The sequence below is a fragment of the Macaca nemestrina genome, chromosome 15 (assembly GCF_043159975.1).
Source record: "Macaca nemestrina isolate mMacNem1 chromosome 15, mMacNem.hap1, whole genome shotgun sequence".
Lineage (NCBI taxonomy): Eukaryota > Metazoa > Chordata > Mammalia > Primates > Cercopithecidae > Macaca > Macaca nemestrina.
In genome coordinates this window covers 42,951,390-42,971,355 of record NC_092139.1, presented here as the reverse complement: position 1 = coordinate 42,971,355, position 19,966 = coordinate 42,951,390, and the positions used below count along the sequence as shown (strand labels likewise).

General features: G+C 37.5%; 1 protein-coding gene across 17 annotated transcripts in view; it reads right to left on the bottom strand.

The window, feature by feature from the left end:
- The window catches only part of LOC105481530 (phospholipase C beta 4), a 408,983-nt gene that overhangs the window by 169,516 nt on the left and 219,501 nt on the right, over positions 1-19,966 (bottom strand). For 16 of the 17 annotated variants that reach the window (XM_011741179.3, XM_071079654.1, XM_071079655.1 and 13 more), the window contains one exon: positions 3,460-3,558. In XM_011741179.3, the coding sequence (XP_011739481.1) occupies positions 3,460-3,543 (84 nt within the window). In that variant the 5' untranslated portion in view covers positions 3,544-3,558. Of the gene's footprint in view, positions 1-2,898; positions 2,919-3,459; positions 3,559-19,966 lie in introns of those variants that run through there. The other variant, XM_071079661.1, reaches the window with a different exon arrangement.

Genomic DNA, 19,966 nt, shown 5'->3' with positions numbered 1-19,966 from the left:
CTTCAGTAAAATGTCTACTTTATACAACATCCTTCTGCTTCTGGGATTTGATGTTAAAATGGATTTAGGAAAGAAAACAAATTAGAGTAGTCAACAGTCCTGGAAAGTGAATGGTAATGAAGCACTTGAAGACATAAGTCATCACCAAGAGTGGGTAAGCACCTAGGAATTCTAGGAAAGACTGGGAAGGCCCTGACCTGACAGGGAATGGGTTCTACAGATCTTTAATGTGGATATTATAGGAAAGTCAGGGGGCTGGTTTAGTTAGAGATATCTGGGTTGCATGTATTTTTAAAAGCACTGCTATTTCTCTCCTCCACAAGAGACGAATCTCTATTTTAAAGATTTAATGTTAAGCATCACTTAGGAAACAAAATATATTTTGCATTTAAGTAATGTGTAAGTCAAGTAAAGTTAGAGAAGTACAGAATTAGAAGTGTTATGGCAATACAATCAGATGCTACAACACAGCCTACCACTTAGGTCATTTGTAAAAATCTGGCTGCCTCAAAAATAATTCCTCAGTAAAGCAGAAATAATAAAATAAACTTTAAATGCATTTGCACTTACTACATTTATTGACTATTTTTAAAACAGTGGCTTACTCACTGTTTAAGATACCTCTCTGCTTCTTTTTTTTTTTTTTTTTTTTTTTGGAGACACAGTCTCACTCTGTCACCCAGGCTGGAGTGCGGGGGCATGATCTTGGCTCACTGCAACCTCTGCCTCTTGGGTTCAAGGGATTCTCCTGCCTCAGCCTCCCAAGTAGCTGGGACTACAGGCATGTGCCACCATGCCTCACTAATTTTTTTGTATTTTTAGTAGAAACAGCGTTTCACTGCGTTAGCCAGGATGGTCTCAATCTCCAGACCTAGTGATCTGCCCGCCTCGGCCTCCCAAAGTGCTGGGATTACAAGCGTGAGCCATTGAGCCCAGCTGCTTTCTTTAAACAAATACAAGGAATATAATTTTATTTTTGCTGCTATTTGAGTTCATGATGATAATATTAGTTATCATATGGTGCTGACAGCATTTACGCCCCTTCACAAAAGGTACACTTTAGGGATGCTTGGGTTTTGTTTCTCTAATTCTTGTTCCTCCCACTGGCTTTCAGCTGTAATCCCTCATGGCTGTTCATGTACCAACCATAGAAACGAACCTTTTCTGCTTACATTTTGTTGCCTTAAATGTTTTCATGGCTCTGGCTCTAAAGAACTGAGTCTTATAGGAGTGGGAAATAATTTTTATTTTAAGCAGTCTGTCATCCAGCTTGAAATATTCTTTGGCTTTGTGGTTTGGTATGTTATCATGAAGACACATGTTTGTTTTATAAAGTTAAAACGTTTTTGCTCAAAATCCTAGTAAAATAGCACTTGAAAGAGTTGAAAGCTTAGTTACATTGTATTTAATACTTGTTCAAGGGTTCTTTTCTTCTAACTTTGCCTAGTTTGCAGAGGAATCCAGAGGAAAAGCAAATGCCTTTAGAAGCACAGGTGATCAGTATTTCCTAATATGAGCTGTGATGATTAACAACCAAAAAATCACAAGAAATAAAAAGGATTCAAATGAATCTCTGGTTCATCAAATCACATTTCACTTTTGTCAAGTACTTTATTCTCCAATAGCTTTTCCTTATATAACAGTATGAGATATACTGAACCAATGATTGCATGTAATCTTTTCAAAATTACCTTCTCTGAATTATTAGTCTGAATTGGAATCAACTGGATCTAAAATCATTTTAGATGCTAGACATCTACAAAGAGTTTGGTGGTTACAGGTATTCTGCTAGTACCTGGAGAGAAAAAGATAAGTAAAATACGATCCTTGACTTCAAGAAACTCAGAGAATAGTTTGAGAGAAAGAAACATTAAATAAAATGTGAAGGCAGTGTAAAATATGCAAGGGTAGGTCAGTGGTGGCAAAAAATAAGTTATCGCCTCTTATTGAATGGGTCAAGGAAGGTATCACAGAAGTGGAGATTTCTTATCTGGGTTCTGGGATGAGAGGAGTTCACCAATCAAATCAGTCGGAGCAAATGCATTTCAGGAAGAGGGAGTAGCATAAACAAACCATGTAGTAGAATAGCTTATGGGGGAAACTGTAAGTGGTTTGCTATAGTTGAAGTATACGGTGTATGTTGGAAACCGGAGAGAAATGAACGTGAGGTAATTAAGCAGGAGCCAAATTATAGAAGACCTTGTATTTCATTCTGTGAACTTCCCTTTATGCTACAATGGGAAGTGATGGAAGCATTTTAAACACAGGAGAAATGGGATCTGCTTTATATTTTTAAAATATTACTCTATGATCTCGACCATGGGAGAGAGAAAAGAAGAAAAACAAATATGAAAAAAGACTAGAAGAAAACTGCAAAAGAATGAACAGTGCTTGTCTCTGGATGGCAGAATATTATTGTTTCATCTTATAGCAGAATGTAGTTTACTGTTATTTCAATTTCAGATATATGAACAGTCATCACTTCAATATTTTAATTCAAACAAGGAATAGTGACCATGTTTAGGTCCATCCTTAGCATTCACAATTTTGTTTACTGAAAAAGTGACTATCCTGTAAATCTAGAGAGTACTATGATACACCCTGCAGAAAAATTAAGTCAACAAGTATTAAGCTACGTCAGCTCACAGAAGACCTAGTTTCCGCATCTGACAATCTCAACCTCTGGGAAGATCAGCGAATTAGCCACGTTAGACATTTCATTGATTTTGAAATAACCAACTCTGACTCTAAATGAAGTTTTAATATGTTTTACATTCAACTTTGCGGTAAAGGAAACATCAATTTCATTATACACCCCTTCCAAAGTCACCTCAAATTCAAGTACAATAGAAGAAAAATCATGCATTTACAATGCAAATGAGGCTTTAATTCACCTACCCAGCCATTCTGAACAGATTGGTGGCCCAAAGCCCCTGCTCTATAGAAAGTCTGGAGTCATCACCACCTTGCAAGGGCACAGACAATAAATGATAGAATCAGAGGCATGCAAAGCTTTGGTCAAAATGGTTTGTATCAATGAAATGAACAAAGCAATGACTGGCACAAAGTTCAATCACTATTACATTTATAACACATACAAAGTTATATGTAGAAAGACTGCCAAAAGCACTGCATTAAGCAAAAACTGTTACTACATAAAACCCATCAGTAAACTGAGAATATTAATAGCAACAACCTCATAAGGTTGTTGTAAAAAATTTTTAAAAATCATACACACAAAATGTTTAGAAGGTCATCTGGCACATAGCGAGCACTCAAAAATTTATAGTATCATTATCATTATTACTCTATCTCATAACTTGCTTCTTTTCAACAACTCCAACCTATAAACCCTAAAGATGTTCTTACTTATGTCAAAGAATATGTACTCAATACTGTAATTGAAACTTAATAATTATTAGAATGTTTTGAGAGAAAAGATTAATAACACTTATTTACCTCTTCGTATCTGTCAAAAACTGCTCCTTCTTGCAAAAAGGAAGGAACTTCCTTCTGCCAGTTAAATTCATAAGGTTTGGCCATGATTATATTCAAGACCTAAAAATGAAAAGAGTAGCTCATTAGTACATAAAATGGAAAAACAATTGAGGATGGTTAATCACTTTGCATTTCTGTGTTTACGGAAGCTTTTCTTCAAATATGTGGAATACAGTTTTTTCTTCTTCCCTTTGTCTGACCTCCAACTTGCTTTCTTTTCTCTAAACCTGGAGATATCATAATCAAGAAATACCAGAGGTGATCATTTGGGAAGTTTCCATTCTCTCCAAATCCCACAAAATAACAAGATGTGCATATATATATATATATGTATTTAAATCTGAAGGCACCAGATAAAATAAGGAAACCATAGACCAAAATCAATACATAAGAGAGGTCTGCTGTAAATAGCTAAGGGCACTATGGGCTTGAAGGTGAACATATGGGCAGGAGGAGCCCACAGGGTATAAGTTGCAGAATCACGTAGGCATAGCCAGAATTTTTATAGCTCTTGGTCCTCTCTTTAGCCCTCTCTTAGGCTCTCTTTCCCCTACCCCGTTGTTCCTCACCTCTTGGGCCACGCGGAGAACAAGAGAACGTCTGGTTTTGAGACAGCCAGCTCATAGGGGGTCCCTGAAGAAACTCCAACCAGCCTGCCCACTGAGGTAGGGCCTCGGGATGTTCACAATGTTTGTAGCAGAGAGGAGCCTGGCCTCTCCTCCTTCTGTGTGGAACTTGGAATTCCAACGGCCGGGCAGGAAGCCCTCTAGCAGGGATTCTGGGCTTGTAAGAGTCCCTGTTGCCACCTTTTCTCCCTTTTTAACCCAATTAAACCCTGTCTTACTCATCATTTAAATTGTCTGTGAGCTTGAATTTTCATGGCCGTGGGACAAAGAACCCCATTTTCAGCTGAACTAAGGAAAAGTCCTGCAACAGTTTTATCATAGACAGTGAGTAGGACATTTAAAGAGAAGCTAGGCACTGTTCAGGGTGGCTCCCTGCAACTAGGAAGAACTCAGCATTCCTTTTACCCATTCTTGTTGGCAACATGGTACGTATGTGATAACTACAACCCAAACATCTTGCATGAGCATACAACAAAGAGTCACCAAATAGTTAAGCAATGCAAAGAACATGGAAGAACACCAAACACAGCAAGTAAAACTTACACCCAAGGAAAGACAGTGACCAGGAAAAACACGACCTGACTTCAGCATACTGATTTTTTCAGAGGGAAGACAGAGTATATTCTGTTCCTAAAATATAATTAACTACTAGAAATTTAAAACAAGATTGTTGAAATAATAGATGAGCTGAATTGTAAAGAAAACTCAGATGAAGTGTTGAGCCAAGGAATTCTTAAAAATGCAACACCAGGCCGGGCGCGGGGGCTCACGCCTATAAACACAGCACTTTGGAAGGCCGAGTGGGGTGGATTACTTGAGGTCAGGAGTTCAAGACCAGCCTGGCCAACATGGCAAAACCCTGTCTCTACTAAAAAAGTACAAAAATTAGCTGGGTGTGATGGTGGGCACCTGTAATCCCAGCTACTCGGGAGGCTGAGGCAGGAAGAATTGCTTGAACCCAGGAGGCGGAGGTTGCAGCGAACAAAGATGGCATCACTGCACTCCAGCCTGGGTGTCAGAGCGAGACTCCATCTCCAAAAAAGAATAAATAAAAAAAAAAAGCAACACCAAAAGAAATAGCATGCATGAGAGATATAGAAAATAGAAAGGAAAGGTTTAACAACCTTATATGGAGACAACGGAGGGATGGAAATAAAGCAACAGTAGAAGAACGTTTCTGAAACCTGAATATTTGAGTCCTCAGAGTGAAAAAATCCACTCATTCCATGTAGTATAAATGGGGGGAAAAGATATACACCCCCAAATATACCTCATGGTGACATTGAAGACACAAAATGTGCAGAAATTACGAAATCTCTCAAAGATGCAGGAAGAGAAAAGATAATCTAGAGGTAAAATGACAATAAGACTGCTATCAGTCACATCATCCACAACACTAAATGCAGTAAGACAGTTTTAAAGTTCTGAGGAAAATAATTTTGGATTTAAAATTCTGTGTTCAATACTGTTTCAACTTTTAGGAGAAATATGTAGTTATTTACAGACTTGCAAGTAATCAGAAAGATTTAGCGATCTACTTTGAAAAATTTAATGCATTATATACTCTGTCAGGGGAAAATAAATATAGAGAAAGAGATATGGGAAATAATGTTAAGAAAAATAAAGTAAAAAGAAACAATAGGCTTACTCTTAAGTCTTATTGTACTATGCCAAAAAAGTAGAAAAGAAAAAATAAATTTAAAAATTAGCCAACCCAAATCCTAGATTATATCAATATATGAGTTGTGGCCAGTGAGGTGGTTGGAGGAACGAAGTTTGAGACAAAGGGAAGTAAAATCATTTTGGGAGGCGTACAGAGTTACTAAAAACTCTAGACATTAGTAGGAAAATTGGAGTTTAAATATGGGTGCTATGAATTTAAGAGTTATCCTATAGAAAATTAAAATTAAAAAAATATAACTTCCAAATGATTAGCAGGGGAGAAATAGCAAAAGAAACTTGAGCCTCTTTTAGAAAGTAAGCAGATAAAGAATGGAGAGAAGACAGGAACATATTATAAGTAGAAAACACAAAATAAAATGACACATCACTAAGCACAGTAAATAAGAATTGGTTAAATTCACTTATAAAAGAGGTTTTCAGATTAGGTAAAATTATGGTTGTTTACAGAAATATTTTGAAAACTATCTAAGAAATTTGAAAATGCAGGGATGAAAGAAGATACCATGGGCACATGCTAAGAAAAAAAGAAGACAGGTATAACAATAATATGAGACAAAACAGACTTCAAGAGAAAAAGCAGAGACAGTAATAATACATCATATTAACTGCCATTAATATTTAAGCATGTCACCACACAGCATCAAAACATTTGAAAATTGACAAAGTACAAGGAGAAATTAGCAAAGTCACAAACAGGAGACAATGATTCTCAGAAATTAACAGAAGAAGAAGACAAAGAAGTAAGAATCTTGAAGATCTGAATATCATACTTAATAATTTAGTACAAACAACTTAAATAACTCAAGGTAACATAATTTAAATAACAGTACTTAATGAGCTTTATTCTCTCTCTTAATATATTTATTCTCTCTCTAAGTATATTATTTTTTTTCTTTCCCTCCTTTGCACCCTGGCTACCCACACACATGTGACAATCTCAAAATCTGATCACGATTAGGCCCTAGAGGAAATTTCAGCATTTTTCAACAGGCAGAAAATATGGTGGTCATGCTCATTGACAACAACAAGGAAATGTATAAATTAATGACAGAGAGTGTACAACATCTATATACATGGAAATTAAACATTCATACCCACACACACACACACATACATACACCCCTAAATCATTCTTGAGTTAAGCAGAAATTATAAACATTTTAGAAAGAAACGATGAGAGCATTACAAACCAAAACCTAGATATGTAATATGTACCCTCCCCCCCCCAAAAAATTAGTAAAACAATGATGAGTAAAAGCAAAAGTTAATTGTTTTCTGTTGGATATATATTTGGCAAGTACTGAGAGCAAGAGTGAGAGACATAGAGAGAGGGAGATTTAGGTGGGGGCAGAAGGGAGGATGAGGAGGAGGAGGTGGCTGCAGCACAAACTCACAACATTTACAATGAAAAGTGGGATATAATTAAAGAAGGCGAATGTGAGCATTCTAAGAGAATACTGTGTATAACTTTAATCAGAATATTTTAAAAGCTAAATAAAGTATATATATTTCAAAGTTAAAATACATTTGGCTTAAACGTAAAACTAAAAATGGAATTTTAGTTTTTTGAGGAACTAAATGATCCAGCAATCCCATTTCTGGGTATTTACTGGAAAGATTTGAAATCAGTAGGTCAAAGAGATATCTGCACTCCCATGTTCAATGCAGCATTACTCACAATATCCAAGTTATGGAATCAGCCCAAGTATGCAACAACAAATGAATGCATAGAGAAAATGTGGTGTATTATACACAGTGAATTCAGCCTTAAAAAAGGGAAGAAATTCTGTCATTTGTGACAACATGGATGGAACAGGAGAACATTATACTAAGTGAAATAAGCCAGATACAGAAAGACAAACATACATGTGCTCACTTACATGTGGAATATATAACAGTTGAACTCATAAAAGCAGAGAGTAGAACTGTGGTGACCAAAGGCTGAGGGTAAGGGGAACGTGGAGATGATAATCAAAGGATACAAAGCCTTCTATCAGTTACACAGAAGAAATAAGTTTGACTTTGAAACCTTTTGCATAGCTTGGTGAATACAGCATGTATGTACACACATAACCACACAGCTTCTACCCAAGGAGCTTAGAAACAAGCTTCCAAGGTAGATGATGTGCATCCATGCCTTCTATGCTATAAAACAGATCTGCAGAGAAAAATAGACCCACAGACCCCCCCTCTTAATAACCAACTACAGAGAGCTAAGTGCTAGCTTGAAAAATAGATTAAAAAACAACATGGTGGCCACCCCAGTTTGCCAGGCTGTGAAGAATGGTAGGCAAAACATCTCTTTCTGCAGGATTGTATGTGTTCTACGATTGTCTCACTCCTGACAACCATCCCTTTTAATTTGTCCCTTTGGTTTCATTTTAAATCAACAAGAGGCTTATGGATACAAAAAGTTTATATCAAAAATAAAAACAAACAAACAAACAAAAGCTGTTTACGGTTTGCATCATCTTTCATTGGTTTAACTCTGGTCCTCCCAGCATCAACATAAGTACCCCGTGTATGATGTTTCACTACTATTCTTAACTAGTAAAATATTCATCTCTACCTTGGGTACTAATTTCATCACAATAGTCTCATTACATGAAGAACTTTGAGGGTGAAGGAGGCTGATGGAAGGAGGAGGGTAATTTTGACCTTAATCTCTTCTGCAGTGGAGGTGAAAGTTCATTTCATTGTTTATTCCTTCAGAGCACTGGGGTTCAGAACAAGGTAAGTAGTACTCTGGCAAAATGATGCTGGAGTATCCTGAATGTTCTCAATTTTAAACTAGTGGCTGTGGTCGAGGCTGTTCTTTGTGCTATCTGTGGAAAACTTCCCAGGGCCTGGCATCAGGGACACTAGCTGGCTTATTTTACATACATGGCACAATGATGACCTACAGACTAGAAAATGTTGACCCAGCCAATCGTGTTTGACAACAGTTTGATCCAGATAATTGATTTTAAAATGGGAACAAATGAAGGTACACATTATAGTCCCAGTGACTGCAGAGAATATTAAAGGGACAGTTATTTCTTTTTAAAAGAGGGGAGGAACTGGCCACCTTATAACTACATTGTTATTGCAATTCTCTCAAATCCCCACCCACAGCCAACTGGTTAAAAAAAAAAAAAAAAAAAAAAAGGCTTTGATTGTACCATGCCAAATGTTCCTCTTCTCAAATTCTCTAGCTTGCCTTCCAAGGCCTCATTTTCAAGATATTTCAAGGTTTAATTGTCTCCTCCACCTCCTAGAATGGCATCGCCTCACCATCCAGTGCCCACAGGAAAGGATCCACCTTCTCCTTGAGGAACACGGGAAGTGAAAGAGAATTTACATTGTCAAAGAATAGACAGCCCGAAACCTCTTGCAGTGTAAACACATTGAGCAGTTACTGGAAGGAAGCCAGAAAGCTTTTAAATAGTTGCATTGTTTCTAAATCCTCGTGCAACTGGATCGGATTAGCTATTGCACTGGGGCAGAGGAAAAACTCTCTGGACTGCAGAGACTTTGGAAGCTGGGGACAAGAAAGAAGGGGAGTCCTAGAAGGTCTTGTTCCAGAACGAGTGGCAAAAACTCCTTCTAAAGACGACAATGAGAAACTGGCAGAGTTAGGAGGAACACAAGGGGGCTGAGGTGGGTTGTCGAGGGGCCAAATATTGAAGTAGGACATGTGTATTACCCACAAAGATGGCCTTCCATCCATTTGGTTGGAGTGAACCAAGGAAGAGATTTAGTTTTCTTAGCCTGTTTGGTTTTCTTAGCCTACTCTGTCCTGAGTCTTTAAACCTGCTGTCTTGTCTTCCTTGCTACACCTATAAGGTGGTCTTCAGGAATTACCAGACCACCTATCTCAGATGTGTTGGATCAACTGTAGAGTCAGCACTGCTCACCCTCCCTCACCACCACCCCCACCCTAGACCAGTTTAGGTCAATACTTCCACAAGGAATTTTTTGTCTCTGGACATGTGCCTCATGTTCTGGTATAGAGTGAACAGAGGGCAGTATGTAAAACCAGGTATATCTAAGGTACCTGGGTATGGTAGGCTGAATAAATGGCCTCCAAAAGATACCTACCTCCTAATTGCTGCAACTCATGAATATTACCTTACAGGGCAAAAAGGGACTTAGCATATGAGACTAAGTGAAAGATCTTGAGACGGGGAGATTATTCTGCATCATCCAAGTGGACCCTAAATGTCCTTATAAAAGGGAAGCAGGGGAAGTTTTGACACAAGCAGAAGAGGAGGAGGCAATGTGACTACGGAGGCAGAGATTGGAGTGATGTAGCCACAGTTCAGAAGAGTTGGCAGCCACCAGAAGGTGAAATAGGCCAGGAATGGGTTCTTCCCCACAGCCTGGAGGAAATGTGCCCCTGAAAATATCTTGATGTCAGACTTCTGGCCTCCAGAGCTGTGACAGCATAAATTTCTGTTACTTTCAGCCACTAGTTTGTGCTAATTTTTTATAGTAGCCCAGAAAATGCATATATTGGGCCCCCTGAAGCTGAACATCTTTCTTAAAAGAACTAAAAAGTTGACAAATAAATTTGGAATGCAGTAGAGACTGCTCTGATTTGAAGGGAATGGTCATTCAACATATGTATGTTCAACTGAATCATCAGAGGAAGACAGAAAGAAAAGTACAGAATAAACTTCATCTAGAAATGAATTCAGATCATTCTTGTCCTTCTGTTTCAAAGCCCCTTTGAGGACTAATGACATTACTTCTGCATACTTTACCCCAGGTTCCAAATGTCTTGTAACAAATTTGCATCTTAGCAATAAATACAAACTTCAAATCCTGCAGCTCCCCAGAAGCCAAACAAGGTATTCTTCACTTTTTATTCCTATTTGTGAAAAAATGAATTCATCTGAAAAAGCATTTGCTTCTACCTGATAATATATAGCTTTCAAGTGAATAAATGCACCATGACTCAGTTATAAATTTTATCAAGTGTAACTTTTAACTTCAACCTTACGACAAAAAAATTTTCCAGAACAAATTAATCCCTTCCCCATCCAACCATACAAATCCCATTAAACCAAATAACCCATGACCTTAAATGACCTCATGATGGCACAACCAAGGTTGTTTTCCAGAACATAGAGAGTTGAGATAAATTTCCACTGACCAAAAGTAAATTAGCTGAATCTATCACGAGTATTTCAGTGCCTTGCTCTTCAATCTTCAAATAAGATATCCTTATATTTCTAAAAACAGATCAACAAGCTGTCATCAGATCATCCAGGGCTTTTAAATAAATGGCTTTACCTCAAGTAAGAATCTAATTTGACATTAATATATTGTATCATTAGTGATAACTTTCCCCATTTGCAAAAATACCTCCATTTTTATTAAGCCATTAAATAACCTTTTCAAAAATATACAAAGAGTACAGGATGAAAATTATGATAATATGCAATGCTGTTGAGGGATGGGGTGAAGGCATTCTTGTCTATCTGGTGAAAAAGAATTTTGTAATACATTTCTATAGCCTTGAAATATCCATACTCTTTTATCCAGTAATTCTACCAGTAGGATGTATCCTATGTACATGTGTACAAAATCTATGTACAAGAACACTGTTGTGCTGTTTATGGTAGAAAAATACTGGTCTTATGTAAACACCACTAAGCAATTGATTAAATACACTCTAGTACTTAAATACTGTACCCATTAAAAATAATACTTTAAAGGAATAGTTATTTGCTTAACAATAGCAAATTTAGGAGAGTTTCTAAAAATACAACTCTTGTGAAGCAAACACAAATGCTCTCAACATACAGTTAAGAAAATAAACAACCACAGGCTATAAAATTGCACGAGAGTCTGATCCAAATTTTTATGTTATATATTATATACATATTGCTTATAAATGCACACTATTTTATAACGGGAAAGACTAGCAAGACACATCAAAACAAACAGTAGTTTCATCTAGCTGATGCAATTTTAGGTAATTTTCTTTTCTTTAATACTTTCCTGTATTTTAAAATATTCATAGTGACTATAATTTTTATATTCCAGAAAAAATAGTTTCTAAAGCAAATGGAGGATACAATTTTAAAACTTGTTTCTTTTCATATAAATTAGTCTTAATGTCTATGTTTTCTAGCAGAAATCTTGGCAAGAACAAATAACAGGAAGAGATAAATACATAAAGCTGTAAAACGCTGTCCTTCCCTTTCAGAATTTAAAACCTTCAGTGTACAATGGGAGCCTTCACACATCCCAGTTATGACTGATCCTTATTCATTACCTAGTAAGGAGTTACTTAATATACTGACTGAAATGAATGTTAACTGAAACCTCTGCAATACTTATATTTGGGGAAAAACGGATTGTGATGGTACTGGAATTAGTCTTTAATGAATTCTGGGCTATAATAAATCTATGGCCTTTGCTATGATTTATCTATTGTAAAGCATCACATGATTAAAAACAATTTCCTGGAGTATATTAAAAAACAACACAAATTGCATAGGAATAAAATACAAACAGAAAGCAAGCATTCACTATTTGTCCCTGTCTCTCATACTTTAATATTAAGCATAATTGAGGGGCAAGTATAACTTCCTTAAAATTTAATAATTAAAAATAGATGAATACACTTTAAATATTTTATTAATGAATAAAAACATTAAAGTGTATTGCCTTTATACATTTATTAGGTGACATTTGTTATCATGCTACAGGTTCCATTATATCGAGATTTTACAAAACATGTCTAAAATATGCTTAGTTACCTGGGGTAGAGATCCAGGTTTATAAATGTATTAGGTGACGTTTGTGATCACGTTATAGGTTTCAATCTATCCGGATTTTACAAAACATGTCTAAAATATGCTTAGTTGCCTGGAGTATTTAGATATTCAGCTTAATTTAAATATAATGAATAACTGTCAATATATTCTAGGGAAGAAAAAGTAGTATCTTTCCTCATTCATCACAAAGTTCATGGCTGAGACCCTCTACAACAAAAGACAGATTAACAAGACAGACATACAAATTTATTTAATGTAAGTTTTACGTGACAAAGGAGCCTTCAGAAACAAAGACAGAAACAGAGATAACTGTATAGTTTTATGTTTAGTTTTGATAAAGAATGGATAGTCATATAGAAGCATGATTAGACAAAAGTGGTTATGATATAATGGTCATGAACTGGGGGGAACTAAGAAGTCTCTTTAGATTCTTCCTGGCATCTTTGTGTTATCATTTCTTTCCTCCAGGTATAAAGTGGGATACCTGTCACATGAAGTTGTCTCAGGAAAGAAGGTCAGAGATTGACCTTCCAGCTTCTGCAGTTTTCTCAATTTCCTTTAGCTCAAAATACTCAGTATGTCAAGGTGCCATGTTTTCAGGTATTGTGTTCTGAGCCCTGGCAATTTAATTCAATCTGCAATAATCAGTTTTCAAAGAAATTAGAATACAATGAAGGAAGTACAACAGCTTCCTAAGAGAAGAACTGAGTTGTTTCAAAAGATTGCTTGGATGTGGGTTGTTTGCCTGTTGCAATTCCCTTGGAAATGACATCTGAGTTCCTATGCCAGTCCTTCAAAATCCTCTAGAACACATCAGGGAGATGAAATTGTATTAAAAGTACATAGTTGTCCATGACTGAGGTTTTCCAGCCTGATAATCCCTTGCCATTCACCTTTAGATTGGTGCAGGACAGGCTCAAGCTAGGGAGCAATAATGGTACAGAAGGGCTCAGTGGCAGAAGTGGAACCTATCTACACGTGATGTCCTCTGAGGGGTCATGTTCTTAAGTGCGTAGTAAGTCCACCCCTGGCTTAACAATATTTTGATCTTTCAGAAACAGAAGATAGTTTGTATATTAATCTTTTTAAAATTTCAATAGGTTTCTGGAGAACAGGTGGTGTTTGGTTACAGGAATAAGTTCTTTAGTGGTGATTACTGAGATTTTGTACACCCATCACCCAAGCAGCATACACTGTACCCAATGTATAATCTTTTATCCCTCACCCCACTCTCACCCTTTCCCTTGAGTCCCCAAAGTCCACCATATTATTGTTATCCCTTTGCATCTTCATAGCTTGGCTCCCACTTATGAGTGAGAACATGTGTACATACATATTAATCATTTTTATAGTAGTGAATTATAGAAGTGACTGCTAGAAAGAAATTTTTTTGATAGCATGCAAGATATATCAACCTTTAGAGAAAAAAAAAAAACATATATATATATAGTGTTTGTGGTGGGAGGATACAGAAGCCTGAGGAAAGGAATGTATAATCTAACCGGGTTTCTCTCTTTCATAAATAATAAATCCATTTTAATAGAATTTGGTTTTGACATATCATAAATATGCTCCAGAGTAAAAATCATCTTCTTTCTTATCTTTTATGCCTCTGAAATAAAGTACTTCTGTTCTTACTAAGGGGCAGTAAAGAGCAAAGGGTATTTTATTGCTACTGAGAATTTAACATAAACAGAGTTAACATCATCAGCCCTAAAGAATATAAAAGTTCTGAGAAATAAGAAGATTAGGCCATCCTGGGATACTTGTAAATGAAAGACTCTAAGGGTTTTTTTCCCTCTCTCAGAAGTAGAACTTGTCACTGTTTTCAAGGACAGAACTAACAGAATACATGGTAGATGTCTATACTTTACCATGCAGAAAAGCAACAACTTCTCCCTTAGTAGGAGGTGGTAGCCATATGCAACAATTTTCAGGGATAATTCAGCCCTTTTTGCTCTAACAGTAGTAGTTCTGAGAAGGTCTGGGAAAATAGAAAACAAAAGGGCAACATGCACAAAATAAGTACAGTTTCAGGTAGAGGTCACAGATTATTATTCCATACTGGTCTCTCCTGGATCTTTCAAGGTGTTCTTAACCCAGGGCTCCCTGGTCACAGAGGACCCCTGTCTTTAAAAAGTCCTGGGGTTCCAGAGTGGGGACCATGAGATTGGAGGCTTAGGTTGACCTCTTCCTCAGCTTAAGTTTCTTTTTTGCAGGAATACTCTTTGAGTTATTTCTGTTTAGCCAAGATGGGAACTCAAGCTGGGAGCATAGGGGAAAGACTAGAGAATCTTTAGGTCCCTGGATTTGCCTTAGATTATTGGTTCTTAAAGTATGGTACCCTGACAGCAAACATCACCTGGGACTTCTTAGAAATGCAAAATCTCAAGCCCCATCCAGACCTAAATCAGAAACTCTGTGGGTGGGGTCCAGGAAACCATGGGGTATCCAGCTAGCCAGGTGATTCCAATGTAAGCTAAAGTTTGAGAAAACAGCCTTAGATCAAGTCTCCAGCAAAAAAGGAAAAAAGGAGGAAGAGGAAAATGGTCTTTAAATGTTTATCCAGCCCAGCCCAATTTACCAGGAAAAAGAGGCTGGCTAAGTATTTGGAACTAAAGCTTGGGTAAGTAAGAAAGACAGCCCATTTGTCTAGAATGCATACTTTTCTCAGGAAGTCCATGGGAAACTGAGCTTATGGAGATTCTGAAGGCCAGTACTTGCTTTCCATCCAAGACCAAGAGTAGATACTGAGGGCTTGAAGTAAATGAATAATTTTCTCAACCATTTTTTTTTCAAGCCTCATCCTTAAGAGTTAAGTAAGAAGAAACCAGTTAAGAATGACAAGCAACTTGAGGAAAGTAAATAAAGGGTGACTGAGTCATAACCAAACACTCAGCCAACACAACATCCCTTTAATCCGCAATGCAGACTTCGCAGCCACTTAAATAACTTCAAGCAGTTACCTCTTTTGGCCCAAACCGTTATGCTCCGTGTTAACTACAAGCTATGAATGCTAATATTTCTCCTAAGAACTCAGAAAAAAAAAATTGGGTAAGAGTCACCCAGCAAATTCCTTTAAGTTTAAGGAACTGCAACTGACAAATGACCTGAAGAGAAAGATTATGTTAAAACACAAGGATTCCAGAAGAAATGTGCTCTCCGCTGTACTGGAAAGCAGCATCTTGCCTCACCGCCTTTCCCTTTACATTCTCCTCTCTGGATTCATCGGAATTGATTCCTTGCCCCCAGTACTGAGCATTTTGCACATTTCTCTTTTCTTCTCATTTACTAACTTACTGGTTATTTACTCCCCTAAACTTACTGGTTATTATTTAGAGAAACTGGATCAGGCACCACTCTGTATTTTCACTTAAGCACCTCGTACTTCCCCTCTTTGAAAAACTCACCACCCTACATGGTAAACAGCTATTTGTTTATCTGTATCGTCACTATATGATGACTTCTGTGAAGGTTGGGGCCTTTTTTGCTACTATAGTGTCCAGTATACAGCAGTAAACAATGAATGAATGAAAGAATGAATGTATGAATATCTTACTATGTGGAGGAGCTCCCAACCAATCCCCAAAACAAATCAAGGCAGAAAGGACAATGGACTCTTCTCTTATACAAATACACACTTTATCTTTCCTTTCTGCCCTTCCTTCCTCCCTCCCTCTCTCCCTCCCTCCCTCCCTCCCTCCCTCTCTTCCTTCCTTCCTTCCTTCCTTCCTTCCTTCCTTCCTTCCTTCCTTCCTTCCTTCCTTCCTTCCTTCCTTCCTTCCTTCCTTCCTTCCTCTCTTTATCTCTTTCTCACAGAGTCTCTCTCTGTCACCCAGGCTGGAGTGCAGTGACTTCTTTCCTTCCTTCCCTCCCCCACTTCCTTCCTTCCTTCCTTCCTTCCTTCCTTCCTTCCTTCCTTCCTTCCTCCTTCCTTCCTTCCTCTCTTTATCTCTTTCTCACAGAGTCTCTCTCTGTCACCCAGGCTAGAGTGCAGTGACTTCTTTCCTTCCTTCCTTCTTTCCCTTCCTTTCTTCCTTCCCTCCCTCCCTCCTTCCTTCCTTTCTTCCTTCCTTCTTCTTTCCCTTTCCTCTTTCCTTTCCATTCTGTTCCATTCCATTCTTTCCTTTATTTCCTTATTTCTGTCTGTGTCTCTCTCTCTCTCTCTGTCTCTCTCTCTCTCTCTTTTTCTTTCTTTCTTGAGTCTCACTCTGTCACCCAGGGTGGAGTGCAGTGGCATGATCTGGGCTCACTGCAACCTCTGCTTCCCGGGTTCAAGTGATTCTCCTGCCTCAGCCTCCTGAGTAGCTAGGATTACAGGTGTGCACCACCACACCCGGCTAATTTTTGAGTTTTTAGTAGAGACAGGGTTTCGCCATGTTGGTCAGGCTTGTCTCAAACTCCTGGCCTCAGGTGATCTGCCTGCCTTGGCCTCCCAAACTGCTGAGATTACAGGAGTGAGCCACTGCGCTCAGCCCAAATGCACACTTTAGTACCATTTCTGCGTATACCTGCTTCTCTCTCCAGTATCTTGAAATGCTGTTCACAATGTTTTGTTCTCAACTCACACCCTGCTGCCTGCCTGCTGCAGGCTAAAATCAGGCCTGTAGAACGAGTTTCCATTCTTTACTAAGTTTGAGAGCCTCAGTTGTGCCTATAAATAATTTCTAGAATAAACATCCCAACCACACCTCTACGGCCTGAACCTCTGATCTCCTTAGACCCTCTGACCACTGTCCCTTAGTAAGGGCTATTCAGATTGGCACCTAGGTCCTCACTGGTGGGGCTTGACCCTGGACATGTCCTCTTGAGGTGTGTGGTGTTCTTATCCCTAGAAACTGTCTCTTTAGAGGACACCTCTGGGCAGCTCATAAGGTCCTCCTGTCTCTTATGTCCAGTCCTCTGTACTTTGCCCTTCATTTGCCCTTGAACTGCCTGCCACAATTATTAGGCAAAACATCGCCAACATGAATCATATATGTCAAGAGGGAAAGCTCTTTTTAGAAGCCTGATTTTGCCTTAATTATTGGACTATTTCAAAGGAAGATTTTTATTTTATCTTCGCTTGAATAAGCTCTCTGAAGGTTGCCTCAGGCGTGAGTATGGAGTAAGCCTGAGGATTGTAAAATCAGACTTCACAAAAATTGGCAAAGTGCTCTGGAAAGCAGCAGGCACAAATTCAAGGACTCAAGGCATCCCTTATTTTAAAACTATTTTCTGATTAAAATAAACACACACACAACGAGCTCTTCAATTTAATCAAAATTCCTTGTATTTAAAAATTCTCCAAGCTACTTTATAAATAGGTCTTTGCTATTATTATACAGGAGTCATAAGAAGAGGATAAAGCCTAAGACCATGCATATTAGAACTGAGCCCAGACCATAGAAGGAGAAAATAAAACATTCCTCCTCAAGTTTTCAAGCTTAAGGATATCAGAAATCAACAGTCTTCATATGTTCATACACACAGGGGTACTGCCCCATGACCTGAAAGGAACCTTTAGTCAAAAAAATGTCACCTACATAAATCTCAAATCTCACACAAGGTCATTTATCTCCTTATGTGTCCAAAATTGTTCCACCTAAAGTCCAAAAGCTTAAAGTAAGTACAGAGATGGAACTAATAAAATAAAGATAGTTAGAAGAAAAATTACATGGAATTCGAGGTTTGGGGAGGTTGATTTAATTTTTTTATACATGCACATTATTTTCAAAATCTCTAAACCTTTCTTCCTCTTTGTCTTTTTTATGCACAAAAAATACATCCAGTCTGAAAGGAAAAGGAAACAAAATCCTTAATCTCAGTTAGCTTATGTTAAAAGTGTTACCTTTTCAGACCCCTCCTCCTCAGGTTTGACATTATTAATTAACTACTACTTCAAATAATGGGAAATCTACTGTGCAAATTGGTTTATGTAAGTGAGGCTGCACATTAAAACTAGCTGTAAATATTAGATGCTGTCTTTGGCTTTGTCTGATAGACCAGCAGGGAGAGTGGAGTTGGAATTGAGTCTATTTCATTCACATCAGAAATACCAGCAATAACATTCACACAACTTGAAATAAATCTAACGTGACATTGGAAAAGTGAATTAGAAAGATACAAAGTTTATGGTTTTATAAGTAATTTGACCATCTTTAAAATGAGTCTGCATTTGATTATATATTACACTGTTTCCACAATTAATATTAAATTAATATGAGCTATATAGCATGCTGGAATGGAAACAGAAGGGCAATTGGAGATGAAAGACCTGCATTCCAGCCCCAGCTCTGTCCCAACTAGGTGTGTGATCTTGAGGAAGACCCTTAACCCTTTGAGCCTTAGTATCCTTGTCTGTAAAATACAGAGGCTGAAACAGTAATTTATCTGATGCTTTCTTAGCTTATATTAGTTTGATCTCTGTGATGCCAAAAAAACATTAGTTTGATTAAACATTATTTGAGCTCCTGTGACATATAAATGTTATTTAAGAACCATATATATCCTTCCTGAAATATATTTCCAAAAATGAAAAAATGAATGCCACATTCAGATGGGCCAAGTAATATTTAAAACAATGCATTACTATTGTGTATTAAAGAGTAAAGTTTGATCTCTGTGATGCCAAAAAAACATTAGTTTGATTAAACATTATTTGAGCTCCTGTGACATATAAATGTTATTTAAGAACCATATATATCCTTCCTGAAATATATTTCCAAAAATGAAAAAATGAATGCCACATTCAGATGGGCCAAGTAATATTTAAAACAATGCATTACTATTGTGTATTAAAGAGTAACTGACAGAGTAATGACATAGTGGCATTTCTAGAACAACTCTTCAGTATCAAAGCACACTTTCAAGATGCCAAATCCTTGCCCAATTCTTGTAAGGTCAACAGTCTTCAAATAATTGTCCCTTTCATAAGATGGGTGCTTCTATTGGATTATTTTAAAACATGTTTGCTGCCATTGCTTATATAGAAACTGAAAAACATCCCTCACTCTAACAAGGCCCAGAGGCAATAAGAAGGATATCAAAGGTCAGAGAGTTGGATGTGAAGCAATTCCCAAGAGTTCACATGGTGTTTTATTTTAGCAAATTTCTTTACCTTCTAATTCAAACCATATCCACAGGCAGGGAAAGAGAGAGAAAATGGAGCTTCTTTAACTAAATTCCCTGCCCCTTGTTAGACAAATCCTTGCTTTTCCCAAGTGTCAGTACTAACAAACAGTTACAAAATTGCTTTGGTCCTTGTGTCTGCAATCAAGTTGTTTTGTTGTTGTTGTTGTTTGCTTGTTTTTTTCTGAAGGGATAAAGTTTGATCCAGCATATTCTAAAATGCTACAAGACTCCCAGCAAGTTTCAAAGACACATCAGAAAGAACTCAATGGCCTGACC